Raw genomic sequence first — 23465 nt, 5'->3', positions numbered from 1 at the left:
GGCATTTTTTTAGAAGGGTGGGAAAACTAACTCCCTCTTTATATTTAAAACCTTAAAATGCCATGTTCAGGTTGTTAACCTTTCCCAACAGTGTTTGCAATTATGTTTATTATTTTAGTTAGAATATTTAAATTTAGAAAGCAAAATCATGGCATCTGCAACATCTTTGCTCTTTGGCAAACAAATGTTAAATGAAAAGCCGTTTAAATTAAATAAGTGAACTTAGTTCTAGCAAAACATATCACGCTTTTAGTCCCAGAGAATAAATGCCTCATTAAAAGGCCACTAAAGTCAATGGAAAAAGTCCCATAAACTGCAAAGAGGCATGGATTCAGACTTCTCTTCTTTGTACATGGAACAGTATGGACAGCAACTTTATAGATGTTGCAAATATGCTTGCAAATTTGCGTGTAGCTTTGCCTGAATGTATTATTTCTAGCATGCAATCCAGGCCTTTCAATTATCCCAGTCATAGTCAGCCTGTGCTTTAGGGTGCACTTACATGACTAAATAAGAGACTCATGGAGCACTTGCTGGACCTGGAGCCAAACGGCATAGACATAGTGATATTTGCAGCACACAGAATGAATCTTCACTCTCCGCCACTGGACCTTGGGTCTCCCTCGTGCTCTGTGGACTACACCCCGTGGTCATAACCAATGAGATACAATTCTCTGTGTGTGCATTTGAGCCCATAGCTTCAGAAGTACTGTGATAGTTATGTTATGGTGCATGAATAGTAGAGATATTAAAAGAGACTGAAGGTCAGTGTTATCTACCTCAGATGGCTCACATGAGCATGCAAGTATGTTGTATGAGCATGCAAGAGCTGTGTTCTAGGACAGAGTATGTCAAAGCTAGTACGCATTTGCCCATCTAGTCTTTTATAGGGGTGGTTCCTGGAGTGAAATACTCACAGTGTTCAAGATCTATCTTGGAGAAAGCAGTTGGAAACAGTGCCAGAGAGAAAGGCAGCAGTTACAAATTATGGCAGAATTGGTCTTGCTCCTCAGTCCTTTTGTACTGAGCAGTATTGACGGAGCCAGGGTAGGTAGACACTGACAGCAGCTAGTACCTCCTTTTATCAATTCCAGCTGTGGTCACAGCCAGTTTACTCCTCTTTCTTTAGAGCCAGAAGAAAGTAAGCCTAAAATAGTATTTTTTTCTTAAAATCTATAATATTTGAATTAAATGTAAGACATGGATTTGCTGATTTAAATGTACCATTTGTCCACTCAGTCTGTAAATAATAAAAGTCAAAGCCAACAAAGAGCTATGCTACTTCTTTGTGCTTCTTCACAACAAAATCTCTTTGTTTCATTTGACACCATCTTATTCTAAAACTGGAGTCTGACAAAATTTAAAGTCTGTATATTAGTAAACAAAACAATTATCTGCCTGTTTTCCAAGGCAATAATCCAAGTCCCACACGGCTAATAATGAAGCACTTAGCACAGTAGATGGTTGAATCATTATCTCACAAAAATAATGTTCTAATGGTGTTATTTACTATGAACTTAAGTAACTAGAGAAAAAAAGGTCTCCAAATTATTAGCATTTCATAGGTAAGGATTATGATTTCAGAACTAAAATCCCTGAATATGAATCCCCTCTATGGTTGAGGTTCTCTGCAGTTCAAACCACAATGATGATCACATCAAGTACTCTGAATTCAGATGAAATTTATAATCATCTCTTGGTTGAATGACACATTACCATTAGAAGGTTTATAACATTGAGCAACTCCAGACTCTAATCCTAATGTAGAGTAGCAAAACAACTAATCAAGGTGGGTATTCACAGTTACTGATATGATTAAATGATCTTTTGATTCTGATCAGTAAAAGGACCGAATTAACACAAAACAAAAGAGACAACTTTTGTATTTACATTAAGGTCATTTTAATGGGTTGGGCTTTTCAGCCTGCTCTACACAGCTATTTAGGAAGTTCAATAATAATTAACAGACTTGATAACTTCTGACTCTGGGAGAAAGACAACATAATGTCCTCCAGAAAGAGCTGGAGGATGGCTGCCTGTTTAATGTTCAGATAATTAGGAGTGTTGGACAGATGAGTATCTGCTTTATTTATTAGTTCTTTTGAAGTCTTCAATTAAATTATGGTTAACGCAGACCAGTTTTGACAGTGAAAAATATACTTCCTTTCAAAAAATATGAAGCAATAATCTACTGCTCCAATGTTGGGGTGCTGAATGAAACTAAGCGATAACAATTTTGGAAAACATACTGTTGAGAGACAAGGCTCCCAGTAGTAGAGAATTTAACTAGGGTCTTTTCACACTTTTACACATTGCTTATGTTCTTTTTGCTTCTTACAGTTCTTTTTTATGTAGAAAATGAAATTAAAATATTATGTTCCAGCCTTGAAATCAATAGTCTAATCACATTGTTTTCAGTGTGCTGGGTTTCACTAGCAATTCCTTTTTAATCTCATATTCTTACTTGTCATACAAGATGTGTACTGGCAAAGATAGGAGACTATTCCCTTCTTTCTTGGTTGTCAGTTAAAATACAGTTGAGAAATGCCGTAAACTAGGAAAGTTCGATAAAGATTTAGTGACTTAGAGGAGAAGCTACAAAAGGACATTTTGGCTACAGCAAGGATTTCACCTCAGCTTTGGGTTTGTTTTCTTGAGCTAAGCATGCCAGATTCTCACGCTCCGCCGAAATTTACAAACACCTACACTCTTCCAGGACAATGAAACCTCTTTCTTAGCACCACCTTCAAGCAGCTGCCACAGATCCTCAAGGACACTATACTTTTCCCCATTACTCTAATCCTCCCGTGGAAGGCTACCATCTGAGAGACACACTCCTGGCCTGCTGCTGCCCCAGCCAGATGTTCCAGTTGTGTGCTGCAGCTGCCACCTGTGAAAGAGCTGAAACTAGCAAAAACACTCAAGCAAGTGGGAAACCAATTGGCAGGCTACTAGAGGCAGACAGACAGGGGTGGATTAAAACCCTAGCACAGAAGCTGACAAAAAAAAAAAAAAAACAACAAACCCTCATGTGTGTGTGAAATGCAGTAGCAAGGAAATAAACAGAGACTTTAAGCAAACAGGAGGGCCTACAGGGGCTCAAGCAGGTTTCTTTCCCCGCAAGCAACTTTTCTGCTTTGCTAGAATCAGTTTAATAACTTCTCTTCTTACCATAGCTCCAAGGAATGGGAAAACTTGTTCAAAACTAGAATTAGAGTGAATTTCTAAAAGGCAGTGAGGCAGGGTCAGTGTTCCCCCTGCCTCATGGGCATTAGGAACTCTTTTGAAATAAGACTAAAAGGGGTTTTAAGTGGTACAAGGGTCCTGTGCTGCCAGTGTATGCACGGGCAATTTTTAGTATCCTTGAGAAAGGGAGTGCATTCAAAAGTACCAGTGTGGAACTGAAACACTGATGGAAGCAGATGGCCCAAATTCCTCAAGAGTTTAGAGAGGGGAAGAGTTACACACGATAAGGAAACAAACACACACACAGAGGGTGTAAGATCAATTACCTTTTCACTCTACTTAGCAGAATAAATTCAACAAATTTGCAGCAAATAGAAGCAAAGAACGGACTAAAGCTATACTGATTTACAACAGCTGAAGAAGTACCCCAAAACTGAGTATTCTATCTGTTCTGTCCACCTTTGCCAATTACTGTCCCATATTTTTTAAATAAAATCTTCAGACAAACTTATCACTGCTTGATAGAAAGGAGCTGACAATTTACTACCCAACATTATTAATAAAAAGGTGATGAGCAGGTTTATCATTGTTGTGTAGCTGCTTATCTCTGATGTGCAGGGAAATTGAGTAAATTTTAAATCACAGAGATATTATTATATTTGTCATTAAAATAAGTTAATGTTGTCAGCCAACACCATTTCTGGTAACTAGTTTCTGCATTCACAGTAGTGTTGTAAAACATGGAAGTTAAAATCAGTTGACTTTTCCCCTGTGGTTCTGAAATCACATCACCATTTTTCTGAATTACATTAGAGTCTTTCCATGTTTTATTTTGGGCTGGCACACTGTGCACAATGTTGTATCATTTAATAGTGGGATAGTAATGTCATTCACTACAATTAAAAATAAGTATGAACTTTTTACTAAAGTTTGGTTTTCCCAGTCCATGCTTCTTGATTGCTAATTTGGTAATGAAACAAAATGTAACACTTGAGAATAACTGCATTTCTTAAAAGTTCTTAATCTTACATGATTGTACATGCACACCTGTTCCCCACATTGTTAGATCATTGAACTTCTTTTAAAATCTATTTAGAAATAAATAGAAAAATCCTCTCTGATTTCCATTACTTTTATGAAGATTGGAATTCAATTTGTGAAAGCAAACTTTAATTAAGGCTTTATTAGTAAGAACTATGAAATTAACTGTTAAATTTTGTAAGTAGAATTTATGACTTGAGAAATTGTCTTTTATAATACTGGAACAGGAATATTAATAATTACTTTAAATGAAATGTTAGGCAGAAAACAGTTTTTTACTGAAGAATATGATGGAACAGAGTAACCAAAGGAAACAAAAAAAAGGGTATAGAAGCAAAAATTTTAAGAGAAATATTTAGAAAAAAAAAAAAAAGGCAAAATTTTAAGAGAAATTTTAAGCAAAAAAGAAGCAAAGTTTTAAAAGATGTGTGCCATATTAAAGTTTTCAGTTTAGACTGAAACATTTGAACAAAAAAAACTAAATAAAAGAGGTACCTAGCATGAACAGGGCTACTATCAACAGAAAGGCAGAGAATATAGTGAACATTTAGAAGTATTCTATTTTATGCTTGTATGAATAGTTATGCAATATATTAAGCTATATATAAAATAAATATACTTTGCCACATTAAACTGTGCCATGGCAGATAAGGACATCTATTATTAAGGATGGAATATCTGCTCTGTATTACACAAGATTACAGTATTAGATAGATTGAGCAACATTTGGGAAAGAAATGGGGATCTACACAGATCTGTGTTGCAAAGTAAAGAGGAAGATGACCACAGATACTTAGTCAATTTAGTTCCAAGAAGAAGAGAGGAATTAAAGAAGACAGAAGCAAACTGATGATATTCCCACTGTCTGCTGAAATCTCGAAATAATTTCTAATTGGACAGGAAAACTACTAACTCTTTGGGCACATTTCAGAACTCTAGACTGGACATTTTACAATCAGTATGACTAAGTCTAATATAAGATAGTAGAAATCGTCTCAGGCCTATTTCAGGCACTGCCAGCAAAATGGCTTGTTAAATGTGTTTCCTCTTTATTTGACAGATAGACTCCTTAGGCATGTTATTGTTATCCTACTCATTTCAGTGAAACAAACACATTAATAACTCTATTTTCTCCCCACTAACACTTCCAGAGGTCACGCAGGTATGAAAGTATGACCTCTGCTCTTTTCGACCTCACACTTCATTTCAAGTTCTTGTCTTTCCTGTGCAGGAAGGAAAGCTTTTGCTTTAAGGGGTCTAAACCAGTTGAACTGTAAATGAAAGCTCAGTTCATCCATCCTTATTAAACATGGAAAAAAAACCCCAAAACACCAAGAGTTTGATTTTCACATCAGAGAGCTGTTGTTCAGATGGCAGAAAGCAACATTCCTATTCAGAGAGCCTTGACATAACAGCACAGCAAACAGAATAACCACTGCATGCAATAATACATTTAGAGAGGTCATTACATTGTAGAAGTATGGTGAACAGCACTTACTGTCAGGAGTAGTACATCTTCACAGTCATGAAAACGACCTATTGGAAACTCTACCATCATGAATCAGACTGATACGCAAAGGGTAAGAGAGACACTTTGACACTCAAGAAGTCTGACAACTTCAGGAGAGGTCAGTGAAATCAAAAAAGCAGGATCCTTTATAAGTAAGCCAATGCTGCTTGGAACTTGCAAAGTTTGAGGAAGATTATTTTTGGCTCAAACCAGAAAATACAAAAAAATACAAATGATATCCCGCTTAAATGAACAGAACTTCCCCCCTCCTTCCTGCCAGGGTGTTATGAAATTAGTGGTTTACGGTCACTCAAAGAATGACCACTGGAGGTATTAGCAAGAGCAGTTTTAATGTGATTTATAAAGGCATAACTAAACAGAATTGAACGGAGGGTTCACTCTATTACTCACTAGGTGGATGAAGCATGCAGAGGAAAATTGAGGTAAAATTGAGCTAAAGATGATTGATACAGAGCTCAAAGGCACAAAGGGCAAAGGATACCCTCCTGTTGAATCATGAGGTTCAGAACAGACCTCCTTGCTTTCTAAACTCCTGACGGAGCCTAAGTACAGCTGGATCTCCTCTTAGTCTTGGTCAACAGTATTCATCTAAAGGGTGGCGCACCACCACACAGGGGCAGGATGAAAGTAGAGATACATAGGTTTTATACAATTTACCCATACCCAGTACTGAAAGGGGGATGAAAAACGAGCAAAACTTTAGGTTTTCTGTTTGTTTTAAACAAAAAGAATCATGGATAAAGCTCTCTGTAACAGAAAATTACTATGGTAGTAACAGTAAATGATCTTACTGTAGGGATTGGTGCACGGACGGGAGGTTGCCAGGAGGGACAGGAACCAGCTGACCCTGGGGAGGTGCTTAGGCGGCAAATATAAAGAGTTGTAACTACGCAATAAATCGTTGATGACCCGCATTCCATGAATGCTCTATGTCTCAGCCCTAGTTCGGAGGGAACTAGTGCTTCCGTCCCTCACCACACGAGTAGCGAGAAACTACACTTACCAGTAAAGCTGATGGGCCACTTGGATGCTCTGGAGGGAACGATTCAGCAGCAGTTGCACTAAAGGGCTTTCAAGACTCCACTCAAACTTGAGCACCTAACAGATAAATTAATAATAAGAATCACTTGCATGTTGGCTTTATTGTCTTCCCTTTATAACAAAATTAATCAGAAAGTCCTTAGTTTGAATGAAGTAATCCAACATATGGAGAACTCCCTAGTAATGCAAAGAGAAAGAAACATCAGGCACAAGCGTCTGCCACTGATCTGTAAAACAGACAGATATCATCCTGATTCTGTGTTAACGTATTTGTAAACATGTAGCTTTTCTTCCCCCACTTAAAACTATCAATGCTATATTTAAATTTATATCAGATTACCTGGTTTGCCAAATTAACTTATTTGTGAAACAGAAGCTGTGGAAAGTGAAAGATCATATAAGTGTGCCAGTTTGTGAAAGCTATAAAGCTGTACAGATTCTACTGCTTCACAGTAGTGGATTAGCGGATTACATATATATATTAACACATGTATGTGTATATATCTATGTAAAGATACATGTACATCTACATAGATACGTGTATATATGTGTAATTTATATAAATACACATTTTAAAATACATAACCCCCCCTGACAAACTCTGGAACATAAAACAGTAAGCAATCCATGCGCACAGTGTTACAAAGTAAGAGGATAAAAGTTTCAATAGTTTCTCCTTAACTGCAACACAACTACTCAGCCACAAAGTGATTGCTTTGGAAGCAGTGGGCCCATAACTCGTAAAACATTAAAGTCTATTGAAATACAATGTACATCTACAAAGAGGCAATTCCATACCCAAATTTCCCTAGTTACTCTGTGCTGACAAGGATTTTCCACTTATACATGATATTAAGAAAACTGTGATTTATTGAAACACTATTTGCTTCCTTGACTGCAACAAAGCCCTACAACCACCAGCCCCTGGTTTAGTGGTCATAGAAGCATTTCTCTTGTTCAGATGCCGTTTTTATTTGTCTTTATTACTTGAAAATACCTCCTTTTAGTATACAGAAAAGTTCAATCAACATGCCAATACACTCACATTCTCTTGAGTGAAAAACAGTCTATATCTCAGCCTTGTTGTTAATTCAATGATTGCATCAGCTGACCAACATTTTCTTTTATTCCTCTTACAATGTATCAATCAAACAGAAAGAATAAGAAGTATTTAATGAAGTTATTGATCTAGACAGAAGACTTCTTTGGCTATCAATTTGTTCCTTACCTGAACCAGCTGTGGGAGGTATTCTAACAATTCGTCATTTGACATATTTTCTATTTGTTGGACTGCTGTTCTGCGAATATCTTTATCTGGAAAACTAGAGCAAAATAAATAGGTATCATTAAGAGCTACTGAACCACTGCAACTCTCCTGAGCTCTCAGTGATACAAAATGTTAGAAAACCAGCTTTTTTTTCTCAAAATGGAATAAGAAAAAAAATCAATTCATTCGCTCTACCGTAGCAAGAGTCAAGAAACACACAGCAGATAACTTAATTGGATTGACTGTTACAGTGTCATACAGTGGAAAAAGCCCCCAACCTTGATCTTCAAATACCTTTTTTAATTTGAGCTATCATGTATTACAATTTTCTGAGATATGAAGCAAATTATGGATCTTCTTTTGCTGCTCTTACTTACCTGAAATAGAAAATTTCTGTGCCATGGGAACTTTTAACAGTCACCTGAGGACTTCTCTTTTTTTGAACAACATAAAAGCTTGAAATTTCCAACATAAAAATGGTTCATTCTTGATAATTTATTCCAATGTCAGCTTTTCTGGTTCATATCATAATACACTAAAAAATATTTTTTAAACAGAAGTGATTTTGAAATGGAAAACGTGTTTGCTTTTTAGCTTTCCTAAAGGAAAATTCAGTAAAAAATCAACACCTTCCCCCATAAACGCACCAAGTCAGTGAAAAAGCCGTTTCTGATGGGAAAATGATTGAGTATTCAGCATAAGCTGTATTCTTAACAAATTCTGGTTGAAGTCAGAGTAGCTGTAGCCTAATATAGATTTTGCGATGGAGCTGTAACCACAAAAATGATAAAAGAGGAAAACACAGTGTAGCAGCAATGATTAAAAAAGGGACAGCAGGCTAGATAATATAGCTGGTCAAAACATTGTCTTTAAATAAGAAAAAAAATGAAAACTTGATGTAACCTGACTGATCAAAACTGACTCTTAACAGAACATTTGTTCTCATTTCAGAAAAAAAGACAAAAAGTATACAGTGTTTCTGTATACATTTCTGAAAAATAATCTTTTAAGGACTTTTTCTGAAAAAATAAAATACAAAAACAATTTCCACCTTTTAAATGTGTTGCATTTGTGACATTAATCGTGATAAAGGGAGAATTTCATGTACACAGAAGTTGCCTACATTGGTTCACAGTTCTGCTACGGTCCCGCTTTCACAAGGAAAGAAACGTGCTCTTCTGTGCTGACACCCTTAACTATGTGTTAGCACTTGAAGCTCATCCAATCTTTTCTGTCTTCTCCTGAGCAGTTTGGAAATGTTTACACAGACCTTTCAGCTACCAGAGCCATAAGAATGGTCATCTCTGTCTAAGAGGCAAAAATGTCTTCAAACAGCACTACAATCAATTAGATGTCTGAAAGAGCTGCTGTGCTTTGATCCAGTTCTCTGAGGGCAAGTACCTTCCCCACAAAAAGCAGTGAATCCCTTGCCTCTGAACTGATATGGCTATTCAGCTCTTTTGAGATTTGGCAGTCTAGGCATACATAATAACGATATAACGATAGCTGAAGGACAGAGATTACCCTGTCAATTCATGCTGGAGAAACTCCTTTGAAATCAGAATCATCACGTATGGCAGCAGGTGTAACTCAGCCACCAGAATTACTGCTTTATGAACTCAACACTAAACCAGACTTTTCCAGGCTCCCCATCCAGCCCCTCTTGACAATGATATACCCACTAGAAAAATAAATCAGAAATGAAACATTGGAGAGAGTACCACATTTGCAGCAATGATTGCTCATTTCTATCAACAGAGAAAGAGAAGAAATTATAAAGGTAAGTGCTCAGAAGTATAGTGGCACCTGCAGCTCTGAACTTGAGCTTTTAAGTTCAATAAAACAAGCTGAAGCAGAACAATATGCACACTTTGATCACCAGATTAACTACAGGCTGTCAAAAGAAGTGGATATTTGGAAAAAAAAACAGGTAACAGTTGGACTTGCTTGAAAGGCTTTGCTTTCAGTGCTGAAATTGGCTGCCACCTCTAGCACTTTCCAATCCCCTTTTAACCACGCAGCTCAGCTCTAACTTTATTATTTTGTCTGTTGTGGTACATATTTGATTATGTTTTTAATACAGTTCATAATTGTTTGCATAATGCTAAGAGGGCCTTGATGGGGATAGAGGGAATACATTATAAATAAATTATCATGATAGCCCCAAATTACCCTATCTTGCCAGGATTATTTATTTATTTATTCCAGGCAACCTATTAGGAATATGAAGCTGTTACTTGAATATTCACATGGCTATTTAGAACAAAACATATTCGAAGGAGGACTGCATACTAAAAGAAAAAAACCCCTTTCATATCATCCTATCTTCTAGTTATGCAACTGCTCTACAGGTTTGTGTCAAGCATGTATAGATAATGTGGTCTTTCCTTTTCCCTTCTCACCTAGTTCAACAGGTTACTGAACAGTAAATTATGCCCTATACAGGCACTAAGGCAAGCAGAAAAATATTATTTAGTTACTGCTTGTCTTTACTAGTACCCAACATTTGAATATATACAATGCTATTATGAAAAGCCTACATTTTTACAGCTAAACAAAGAACAATAAAATTATTTTAATCCCAACCTTTACAGAAAATTCAACCATTAATATTTGATTTGTTTAGAATTAATTTGCTCCAAGTCAAAACTGGGGCTACACCTAAGCTAGCAAAAGTATCTTTAGATGTGATTAGAATAATGATGAGCTCAAATGCATAGGCACTGAGGTGAAACACCTACAGGTTAGTTTCCGTTGGGAAACATGGCTCTTGTCACTCTTCTTGAGATTTTCATAGAATCATAGACTCAACTAGGTTTGAAAAGGCCTTTAAGATGATCAAGTCCAACCATTACCCCAGGACTGCCAAGACCACCACTAAACCATGTCACTAAGGACCTCATCTACACAGTTTTTTAACACCTCCAGGAACAGTGATTCCACCACTTCCCAGGGCAGCCTGCTCCAATGCCTGAGCACCCCCTCAGTGAAGAAATTTTTCCTAATATCTAACCTAAACCTCCCCTGGGGCAGCTTGAGGCCATTATCTCTCATCCTGTCACTTGTTACTTGGCAGAAGAGACTGGCCCCCACCTCACTACAACCTCCTTTCAGATAAGGTCCCCCCTGAGCCTTCTCTTCTTCAGACTAAACACCCCCAGTTCTCTCAGCCGCTCCTCATCACACTTGTGCTCCAGATCCTTCACCAGCTCCATTGCCCTTTTTTGGACCCATTCCTGCACCTCAATGTCTTTCTTGTAGTGAGGGGCCCAGAATCAAACACAGTGTTTGAATTGCAGCCTCACCAGTGCCCAGTTACAGGGGGATGATCACTGCCCTTGCTTTGCTGGCTATGCTATTGGTGTTACAGGCCGGGATGCCATTGGCCTTCTTGACTGCCTGGGCAAAAGCTGGCTTATGTTCAGCTCTGTCAATCAGTATCCCCAGGTATCGTGAGCAGCTTTCCAGCCACCCTTCCCCAAGCCTGGAGCATTGCATGGGGTTGTTGTGGCCCAAGTGCAGGACCTGGCACTTTGCCTTGTTAAGCCTCATACCATTTGCCACAGCCCATTGATCCAGCCTGTCCAGACCCCTCTGCAGAGCCTTCCTATCCTCCAGCAGATCAGCACTCCCACTCAACTTGGTGTTGTCTGCAAATTTACTGAGGGTTTTGGTAATTTGTTGGTCATGATTACTAAACTGCTTCTTTCAGCTCGTAACTACTGAGGTCAGCTTTGAATATTTGTGAAAGAATGGGTAGTTAACACATTAACTACCTGACAATTCGTTAAGCCCCAGATGCAGTATCCACTCTTGTCTTGAATTCCAGTGTTGGACAGGACGACAGGTACAATATTTTGTTTGGTTTACCCTTACATTTGAATTTGAGCAAACATTTAACATGATCAGGAACACTAGAACTACAGCAAATACGTATAAACTCAACTTGTATTTCCTGATGCTTATGCTATTCATGCTTATATACATCAGTTTATTTGCTAAAACCCAGTAATAGGGCAAGGTCTAAAGCAGATCTGAGTAAAAAATCCTACACTTCACTTGCCTGGAAACTACACCAACTTGTAGTCTGGTAATTAATTAGGGCTAGAGGGTTTAATTCCAGTGAATAATCTCTCAAACTTTTGAGCACTGCATCAAATCTAATTTTAGTAATCCATAAATTAGTCTCAATTATAGGTGCAATTAATTGATTTTTTGGCTCTCTGACCCAATGCAAGAGAAATCACTTTAGGCCTGAGAAAAACACCTCCGTTTGGTGCACATTTTTGTTTCATTTTAAAGGACAGCGGATTTCCAGGGCTTGCTACAGTGAATACGTAACTATTTACACATAATGAAAACTCTAGAAGCATAGAAGCAAGATGACTGTACTACAACAAATTCAATATTCCACTCTTTAAGGGTACTCTTCGAAGAAAGAGGAGCTCATCTGTATCACAGCTAATCTGTATCAGATCAATTTTGCAAAGGATTTGAACCATGGATTTATCAGGTTCCTGACATGTGGCTGCTGATAACAGCTTCAGAGAGGCAGGAGATTAAGGCACTCCTCTTCCCTAGCTGTTTTATGGTTGCTACCAAAATCTCTGATAATTTAGCTAGAAAAAAATGCAACTGAAGCCAAAAACCTTTAACAATGCTTGTATGTCTCACTCTTTATGGTAGCTTTCATCCAAGTTTCCACTTACTTCCAGCTGTTGTTTTTTTTTTTTTCTTGAAAAAAACAAACCTACTGGTCAATAAATAAGTAAATAGAGCTACAGTGTTCCTCATTTACTTGCTTGTCTGCATTGTAATATATCGTAGCTTTCTCCTTTTGGCCAATTTTATTTGTTTTCTCTTCAGGTAATGAGTACTCCACAACAAAGACTGTGACTTCTTACAAGTTTGTTCCAGGTTTACACACTCAGGGACACTACTGAAAAATAAACAATATGCAAATAATAGCTGCAGAGTCCAGTTCTTAGCAATAGGCCACTCTATGCATGACTTCAGATTTCCCCTTAGTAGATTGTTAGGTCTCCCTTGAGACTTTAAGATGGTTTCTGTAAGTTCAGTTTTGAGCTGGATGAGCATAGATTACAATATGCTTTAGAGGTAGCAACAACTTTAATTCTTTTCATATAGGTAGCCAATAGGGAGCTATTTGTCTAGATGTACTTTTCAGCTAAATCAGATTCAAACAGAAAACTAAGTGCTGCTGAGGCATCTTGTGGATTAGTGAAATTCTCCTGAGACTTTAGCATCTGCCAGTGGTGACTTGATTGTAAATGAGAAATAGATGTGCATTTAATTTTTAACAGCATTATTATCCTAATTTTATTGCACTGTCTCAACCCCAGGCTGGAAAATATTTGTCAGGTAAATGGAACTGTACAGCTCACTATATCTTCTCACACGTGAGGATCTCTGTAAAGAACAGCATGGCTTTTCATGACCCGTCTTTTAAGTTAGAGGCCGAAAACATACCACAAATTTCTGCAATTCCCTTTACATTTTAAGTTCTGTTGCATTTTCAAAAAAAAGACTCTAGTCCCACAAAATGCATGCTATTAAGACTGGTAGAAACAAGGGAGTCTGAGCTAGTAAACCTACCGGAATTAAGATAATATCTAAAAACAAAAAAACCACCCCACCCTCGATTTAGTAAAGGCTACCACATCACTGATTATCTATCAAATTTGAGAAGTCATGGCAGCCTTAAGAAGAGGAAACAGTCCCCATTTTCACAAAGGGAAAAAGAAAGATCTGGGGAACTACAGGCCAGTCAGTCTCACCTTGGTGCCTGGTAAGATCATGGAGGAAATCCACTTGGAAACTATGCTACAGCACATGGACAATAAGGAGGTGATTGGTGACAGCCAACATGGCTTCACTAAGGCAAATCATGCCGCAGAAATTTGGTGGCATTCTGTGACAGGATGACAGCGTTGGTGGATAATGAAAGAGCGACTAACATCATCTACCTGGACTTGTGCAAACCATTTGACACTGTCCTGCACATCTTTGCCTCTACACTGGAGAGGCATGGATTTCACAGAGACCACTCAGTGGATAAGCAATTGGATGGATGGCTGCTTTCACAGAGTTGTAGTCAATGGCTCGATGTCCAAGTGGAAAACAGTGATGAGCAGTGCTCATCAGGGGTCAATACTGGGACTGGTGCTGTTTAACATCTTTGTCGGTGACATGGACAGTGGGATTGAGCACACCCTTTAGCAAGTTTGCTAATGACACCAAAGTGTGTGGTGCAGTTGACATGCTGGAGGAAAGGGATGCCACTCATAGGGACCTTTACAGGCTTGAGAGGTGGGTCTCTGCAAACCTTATGAAGTTCTACCAGGCCTACAAGAAATCTGGACAGGTACTTTTTATAAGAGCAAGCAGTGACAGGACAAGGGGTAATAGCTTTAAAATGAAAGAGGGTAGATTTAGATTAGTTATTAGGAAGTTAGTTATTATTATTAGTTATTACTGTAAGGATGGTAAGACACAGGAATAGGTTGCCCCGAGAAGCTGTGGATGTCCCATCCCTGGAAGTGTCCAAGGCCAGGCTGGATGGAGCTTTGAGCAACCTGCTCTAGTGAAAGGCATCTCTGCCCATGGCAGGACAGTTGGAACTAGATGATCATTAAGGTCCCTTCCAATCTAAACCATTCTATGATTCTATGAACTGTTTAAAAGAATAGACAGATAAGTTTTGGTTGGCCATTTAACTATTTTAAAACTAATTAGACAGGAAGAGAGAAGAAACTTATATAATAATGATTAACGAATTCCTTTAGTTTTAGCACACATTAGCAGGGCTTATTCGCTTTCTGTTGGTCATTGTTTTCATTCCTTTGAGGGCTTTTAAAGCAAACACTGTGCGAGTGTAAGAAGATTAGAAAATGGCAAGGACTAAAAGAAAGTACAGAAAGATAACAAATACTGTCAGTAAGAAGGACACTGGATTTTCAAAATATCCAGTTGAAAAAGAGTAATATATTCATTCCTCATAAGACATGTGAACGTATCCCGTTCCCACACATTGCAAAGTTCATGGTCAGATACATTAGGTATTGCCTTGGCTGACTGATGGCCAGCTCAATCTATAGAATTTACTCACAGAAAATACTTTTAAGTAATGCTTACATTTTCTATAAGAAGTCGTGACTAAAACAACTAGCAATAAGATGTCAGAGACCATATGGTGAACCATATCCTATAAGAGAACAAGAGTAGGAAGAAATTAACAGAAAGCAGTTTTGCATTTGAAACCTGTATGATTTAGAGTGTTCTTCCCACCCAAGACACAAAGTTTGCTCCCTGTTACATTAAAACAAAAGAAGAAAAAATGAAAACTTGATTATTTAGAGACTAAGCCTTCTGATTAGATTGCACGTTTATGTACAGAAAGCATGCCATATCCTACATAGCCGTCCATTGTTAGTTGTCCTGCTATAGCTGTCTGCTGTAGCAACTTCATATTTATCACCAACAAAGCCAGAAATAGTTAAAAAGTGGGTGGGGTGGGGGGGGGGAAAGAAGGAAATACAAACATTCTTCTGCTTAAGTGAACATATTCATACATCCCCACAGAAGTTATCACTAAATTTCATGTACGTCACTACAAAGCAGTGTTAAAGCTTTATCAATAGTGTGTTCTGTGCATCAAATTAATTATAGGCTGCTACTTTGCTCTTATTTCTTTGTAGAAGCCTGTGTTGCTGTCCATACTATTATACAATTACAGCCTTTTACACCAAGTAAGATGTAAACAGGCAAGATATACTCTAGCTGTATCTGTTTGATAAATACTCTACTGGGCATTCCATTGTAGACGCTCAGGGAACAGTTTAAATTCTGCTTTTATTAAGACAATGACAATCTGACTCAAAAATTCTAAATCAATTTGGTTTTCAAAGGTGCAAAAACAAAATCTGGCTTCAAGCTATCACACTTTATTGTAATTATTAGAAAGTGAGTTTCGCATATATTGGTACATATCCTAACTACTGAAACTCAATAGCTAGTCTCCCACATAACATGAAAAATCAACAATAATACTGTGAGAATCAAAGGCTGAGAGATGCTATAAGCAAAAGAGTATCTTCTCTGGTCAAGGAGAAGTAGGAGGAGTCATATTTTCATCTACTCTGCCTATTCCACACAGAGGATTAAGTGAGGTAGTACAAAGCCCCTTTGACACATTAATGTCTGATCTCAAAATCCTGATTTGGCACACAGCTTTAAAGGCATGTCTGTTCCTGTGCACTTGCCATGACAGAGTTAGAATTTAGCAGGAAGTTTCTAGGAAAAAATTAAGCCTACCAGGGAGGTTATGTCTTCACCTCCACTGTCTACATCAAAAAGTTCTCTCTTCAGAATGTTTGCAGCCATGCACAAAGCTGGAAAATTACATACCTTCTTTGGTGACTGCTTACTGATTCTAGCATGATTTCCTGATTCCTAGCCATAATATCTCACAGGGCTGCAAATGTACTTTAGATGTGCCAGAAAAACAAGGTTAGAGAAAACATTCTACTATTTCGGTTAATGAATATATTAAGGGTTTCATTTTTTATAATTTGAATAGCAAGATAACCTGACACAAAATTGTAAGTACAGTTATCATCTACATACACAAAATATTAGCATGTTTAGTAGCACATCATAGAATCATAGAATAGTTAGGGTTGGAAAGGACCTTAAGATCATCTAGCTCTAACCCCCTGCCATGGGCAGGGACACTTCATGCTAAACCATGTCACCCAAGGCCTCATCCAACCTGGCCTTGAACACCACCAGGGATGGAGCATTCACAACTTCCTAACCCATTCCATTGCCTTACTACCCTTACGTTAAAGAACTTGTTCCTTATATCCAATCTAAATTTCCCCTGTTTAAGTTTTAACCCTTTACACCTTGTCCTATCACTACAGTCCCTGATGAATAGTCCCTCCCCAGCATCCTTATAGGCCCCCTTCAGATACTGGAAGGCTGCTATGAGGTCTCCACGCAGCCTTCTCTTCTCCAGGCTGAACAGCCCCAACTTTCTCAGCCTATCTTCATACGGGAGGTGCTCCAGTCCCCTGACCATCCTCGTGGCCCTCCTCTGGACTTGTTCCAACAGTTCCATGTCCTTTTTATGTTGAGGACACCAGAACTGCACACAATACTCCCAGTGAGGTCTCACGAGAGCAGAGTAGAGGGGCAGGATCACCTCCTTTGACCTGCTGGTCACGCTCCTTTTGATGCAGACCAGGATATGGTTGGCTTTCTTGGCTGTCAGCACACACTGCCGGCTCACGTTCATTTTTTCATCGACCAATACTCCCAAGTCCTTCTCTGCAGGGCTGCTCTGAATCTCTTCTCTGCCCAACCTGTAGCTGTGCCTGGGATTGCTCTGACCCAGGTGTAGGACCTTGCACTTGGCATGGTTAAACTTCATCAGGTTGGCATCAGCCCACCTCACAAGCGTGTCGAGGTCCCTCTGGATGGCATCCCTTCCCTCCAGTGTATCAACCGAACCACACAGCTTGGTGTCATCGGCAAACTTGCTGAGGGCGCACTCAATCCCACTGTCCATGTCACCGACAAAGATGTTGAACAAGACCGGTCCCAACACCGATCCTTGAGGAACACCACTCGTTACCGGTCTCCAACCAGACATTGAGCCATTGACCACAACTCTTTGCGTGTGGCCATCCAGCCAGTTCTTTATCCACCGAGTGGTCCACCCATCAAATTGATGTCTCTCCAATTTAGAGACAAGGATGTCATGTGGGACAGTGTTGAACGCTTTGCACAAGTCCAGGTAGATGACGTCAACTGCTCTGCCCCTGTCCATCTGTTCCGTAGCCCCATCATAGAAGGCCACCAAATTGGTCAGGCAGGATTTCCCCTTAGTGAAGCCATGCTGGCTGTCACCAACCACCTCCTTGTTTCTCATGTGCCTTAGCATGCCTTCCAGGAGAATCTGCTCCAAGAGTTTGCCAGGCACAGAGGTGAGACTGACTGGTCTGAAATTCCCTGGATCATCCATTTTCCCCTTCTTGAGAATGGGGATTATATTACCCTTTTTCCAGTCATCGGGAACTTCATCTGACTGCCGTGATTTCTCAAATATAATGGCCAGTGGTTAACAATTTCATTCGCCAGCTCCTTCAGGACACGCGGATGGATTTCATCAGGTCCCATGGACTTGTGCACGTTCAGGTTCTTAAGATGGTCTCGAACCAGATCCTCTTCTACAGTGGGCCTAGGGTCTTCATTCTCACAGTCCCTGCATCTTGCCTTCCAAGACTTGGGTGGTGTGGTCAGAGCATTTGCCACTGAAGACTGAGGCAAAGAAGTCATTAAGAACCTCAGCCATCAAAAGTGATGGTGTTTCTAACACTGCCTTTGGTTTCTTTCTGCCATCAAGAATCTGCACTGAATAAACAAGTGCACTGGTGTTATTTCCCTGGCTACTGTGCCATGCAATGTAAATACAGCTAAAGAAAGCTCTAGCTCCACTAAAGCTTGGCTTTTGATCAAACTCAGTAAGTGAAGTCAATGGCAAAATGCACAGGGCACCAAAAAGCAGTGCTGAGTGGGAGGAACCAGCTCAATAACTTCTGCCTTAGGGAAAATTTTATTTTCAGGCAGTGGCTTATAATCATCCTTCCCTGAAATTAGAGGTAAAAATAAGAGTGTAAAATCATCTTCTACACATCCCTCTGCCATCCTCTCCATCTTGTATTTATTGATTAAAGAAACATTCATTGTTTTTTAAATTGTTTTTCTAAGCATTGGCTTCTGGAGTTTTAAGAATCAATGCATCTACTCCAAATACTGGATGCAAGGTTGCTACTGAACTTATTTGTGAAATGTAGCATGATTGTATTTCTAATTTATGAAAGTTCTTTCTTTCCATTGCATAAATATGTTATAATTTGGCAGCATTACAATGTGCTTGTAAAGTGTAAGAGCATAAGCAAGAGAAACATGCTCAAAGAACAAGAAACATCTATTAAACTGTATATTTAACTGTGTAGTGAACAAAACAATTCAGAAGTTTCAGAAAGTTGCAAAGAGCGTTCTAACACAGATGCATGACAACGCGGCTTGATTTGGTGGGCCATGATATCTCCCCCTAAGCTCTCTGATGCTGTCTTCTAACCCACACAATGACGAAACGCCTCCAGTGATTTTCATTTCTTTATCCTTGCAAATATAAGCTTGAGCTTAATCATTGGGACAGATGCTACTTTCTTGCTCTGAGGAAAAGGATAATTTAGTCTCCAGCCCAAGGCTTGCAAAAAGGACTGGTGATTTTGAGTACCCTCTCTAAACTGTATAAAGAGTAAGCTCATGCCTGCAGAAGAAATTCTGGTTCTCTTTAAGGCACTGCAAATGGAACTTTCAGCAAAGGAAGCACTCAAAATTCAGAGTGATTGGAAACTCTTGGTCTCTTTTATAGTATTGTTAACAATGCGGCAAACTGTGGCACACAGAAATGATACAACACAGCGCTGAACCGTGGATCTTCATGGCAAAGGATGTTCCAAAACCTGAATATTTATGTGGAATCAATTTTTATTTGGAAAAAATCACAGAAGAAAAACGCAAGAGGGCTCTTAAAAATTCTGTCTCAGGAATTCCTTGAGCTGTAGTCTACTGGAAGATGGGAGAGCAGCACCATGTCTTTATGGTCCATTCTCATTGTCTTCCCTACATAACTGTTGCTGGCCATCACTAGAGACAGGATGCACTAGGATGACTTTTGGGCTGATCTTGTGCAGCTGCTCCTGCATTCTTGCATTATGTTAACAATAGATGCAGACAGAGATCAGCTGTAATTTATTTTACTTACCTATGACTTGATACTGATGGTAACACAAGTCCTTAAAATAGACATGAATATATAAAGAGCATTTCTTTTATATCCTACTCATGTTTTATATGAACTTGGATCTTTCAGCTGTGTCTCAGTAATCACAAGAAATCACAGAGCTGTTTCGTGGATGACAGAAGTGAGGAACTGAATTGATGAACTGTCAGTGCCAAACATAATACAGGATAAAGTTGAATGAACCTTCAAAACCAGCTCGTTATGGAGCCCAAAATCCAAAGTCAGTGAAGGTAATGGTGAAGGAAAGCTGGACCCTATCCAGTGCTACATTTCAAAATAACTGAAATCTGAGAAAAAGAGAACCAAGAGAAGAGACCTCAGAAATATATTTATACGGAAGTACTCCTCTCCTTCAAACCACTCTATTTGCATATACATGTCTCTCAGTATTTAAATCATATGACCCAGGCGTCTCTGAAACTAGACATCCTTAAGGAAATGTAGCCCCTCTGTTCCTGAAGGTTAGCTTCCCAGCTGTTCATGCACCTACAAAATATCGTGAATACATGAACGGCAGAATTTATTTTTTTTTTAAGAGGATTTGCACTCTTACCCAGAACTTCTTTCTGTAGTGCTAGCATAAAGTAAAAAAAAAAAAAAAAAAACAACTGGACTGATGATATCTTTTGTAAGAAAGAAACTAAAGGGACAAACCAGCTAAGATCCTGATCAGAAGTACTTACTCTTTGGCACGACTGCAGGTGCCAGCCACTCCCAGTGATGGCACCAGGAGAGACAAAGTGATGACATCTTCCCATTTTTTCACGCCAGCAATCTCTGTGGTAGCCAGAAGAAAGTGTGTATACTCTACTACACACTGAGAAGCTCTGTGTCAGGCTGAGTCATATTAAATATCCTGTGAAGCACCTGACAGGACTGATATTCTGCACCACACCCTGATGCAGAGCTGCATTTTCAAAGAACAATCCAGCTCTTCACTTGCAGAAATGCCTCCCATATACAGAAGCAAAAAATGACAAAAGGTCTAATCTGAAAGCCTGGCATGCTCTGACAAACAATCTCAAAATCTCTTGTTGCTCTGTGCTGTGTAAGAAAATACACAGCCCATATACTCCTTTCTATGTCTCTTTTACCTATTAGAAATGGATTACAATAATTTAGTAACGGTAAATAAGGGAACAGTAATATGCTCCAGAACCTGATCTTTCAGGACCTTCGCTTCCATCATTCCCACAAAACATAAAAAAGACATGTATGCAAATATGTGAAACTGCTAATAGTTCAGATATAAAACAGGTATTCTTAGGAAATCACTTCTAGAGGGAAATGACAGCCTATAGTCAGTTTTATACTATTAAATAAGTCCTTTTTAATAACATGGAAGTGAGTATATATAGTCTTTTCTCAAGTACAGCTTTAGGTGAGGTGCTTTTTCTAAATGCATAACACAGAACTGAGATTGCAAAGCTGGTGAGCTTGTGCTTACCCAGACAAGCAAGGGCTTGATAGACCAAATTTGCTCAACCTTTTCATCTGCACTTAATATTTTCAGAGGTACGTCACTTAATGTACAATACTTTCCAAGCTTCTGGAGGAGAAGTAACTGCTGACACAGATTCTGTCTCCTGACATCTGCTATTACATCAAAGGTAACACTATCTCCAGCATCAAGACAGCCTTCCAATAATCAACTCCCAGTGTAAGAAGTCAGGGTAGAACAAGGTATCACAACAGAATTTACTCCAAGGGTGGAGAACTGACTTCAAAGTTTCATCCTATTTGCTTCAGAAAGACAGGCTACAGGTGGGACTGTATATATTTACATGGTGTCATAATCTAGAAGGAAATTTGGTCCTCCTTATCTCCCATTAGTCACTTCATGCCTGTACAATTGTTTGAAGACATAGAGTGCTATGTAAGTCCTAAGTATTTGACTGATCTCTTGTTACCAGAAACTGACTGAATCTGCTACAGAGAATGAAATACTGTTCATTATCCTGAGAAACAGAAAACCACCTCAGCCAGGAAGGCACGGCTGTCATATTCAGTTCAAGGTCATAACAAGAGTTGCAAATATCACCTCTCTTTGACACAGGGACAGAATCGAAAGCACAGTCAGTGAACCACAGCATGACATGGTGATGAATTAATCAGCATGTGATTATTTGTTTATTGTTATTTTCCCACTTGGTTAATTTTAATTTACCTGAAGGTCAGAAGCCCAAGTGCCTCCAGGGGGTTAGAAAATCTCCATCTCCTCAACACGGCATACATTTCTGATACAGTCATTCGATCCCAACTGGGTGCACTGCCCAGTACCAGAGGAAGGGAGCAATTTTGATTATTGCAGTAGTAACGATAAAACCATAAGATTCTTTTCTGTTGCTCTGAGAGTCTGGAAGAGAAGATTAGAAATTCAGTTTGAAATTAAAACCACCTGGAGCTTTGTGTAGCAACAGTTATTGTACAGAGGGGCCAAGTCATACAGTACACTGTTTTTCGGCTAAGTACGTGTTTTCCTTGGGGTAGGGTATCATTTTCTGCAGACCAGCTTTTATAAGAAAAGTGATACTTATACTCTGTATCTTTCAGCCTTGGGTCATATAAAAATGAAGTGTCAAAAGACACACATATATGGTTATTTCACTTTCCAAGCACTCTCATTTTTCTTCTCTACTGTCTCTGTTGTTGGTGGTGTTTGCTTGTTTTTACTGGGGTTTTCTGACAGAGACAAAGAAAAGTGCAGTTATCACCAGATAAATTATTGTTACATCCATCTGCTACACATCATCTCTAATAAACTACCGTAACAACCAGACACACAACACTGCAAGCTATAGCTTTCATGCCTGCCCTTGTTTTGACTGTTCAGTGCAGGTGTGTCTATTTTTAGCGTATTCACATTTAAAATAAGGTTTAGGCACATCCATGCGCATTCACAAGAACATGAACCCATGTGCACACACACAGTGATTATCCCTAGCACAGATATGAGTTTGCAAAAGTGAAAGAAAGCTCCCCACAACTTGAGTGTCTGTTCGCAAGGCCTAGCATACCAAGCTTCGCTGTACTTACTTACAAAAAAGGATTCAATACCAAATTCCTCCTAGAGATATTAGATATCTAAATGACATTGACAAAATGGCCAGTCCTCACACCATATTTCAACATAGTAAGAAATGCCTCAGAATCATTTACGGTATATATCCTCTGATTTGTCAACAATTCAGATATCTGCCTCATGCATATTAAATCCTAAGGCTGATTCTCCTTAATTTGGTATCAGAGCCTTCAACAGCAAGCTTGGAGATTGCAAACTGATCTCCAGTTCACACAAATCATTATTGAAACCAAGAGGAACATCAGTTTTCTTGGTCATATTTCACCAGACTGGTCATCCATCTACTTAAGTACATAACTAAACGGACCTAGATATTTCAGAGCAATGTGTGAGAAACCTTGCTGAAGGCAGTAAGTAAACAGCTTTTTTTCGGTTAAGCATTTCATTATCCAGATGTGTAAGCAGGGCTCAAAATCCA

The 23465-nt window shown here is 38.9% G+C and overlaps 1 protein-coding gene across 1 annotated transcript in view; it reads right to left on the bottom strand.

The window, feature by feature from the left end:
- The window catches only part of PIK3C2G (phosphatidylinositol-4-phosphate 3-kinase catalytic subunit type 2 gamma), a gene marked incomplete at both ends in the record, with an annotated part of 207943 nt that overhangs the window by 106566 nt on the left and 77912 nt on the right, over positions 1 to 23465 (bottom strand). The window contains 3 exons of the mRNA XM_080619939.1: positions 6762 to 6856; positions 8028 to 8121; positions 22133 to 22321. Of these exons, the coding sequence (XP_080476065.1) occupies positions 6762 to 6856; positions 8028 to 8121; positions 22133 to 22321 (378 nt within the window). The remainder of the gene's footprint in view (positions 1 to 6761; positions 6857 to 8027; positions 8122 to 22132; positions 22322 to 23465) is intronic.

The sequence above is a fragment of the Psittacula echo genome, assembly GCF_963264785.1.
Source record: "Psittacula echo genome assembly, chromosome: 1".
Taxonomy (NCBI): Eukaryota; Metazoa; Chordata; class Aves; order Psittaciformes; family Psittacidae; genus Psittacula; species Psittacula echo.
This window is presented reverse-complemented; position numbering and strand designations above follow the sequence as displayed.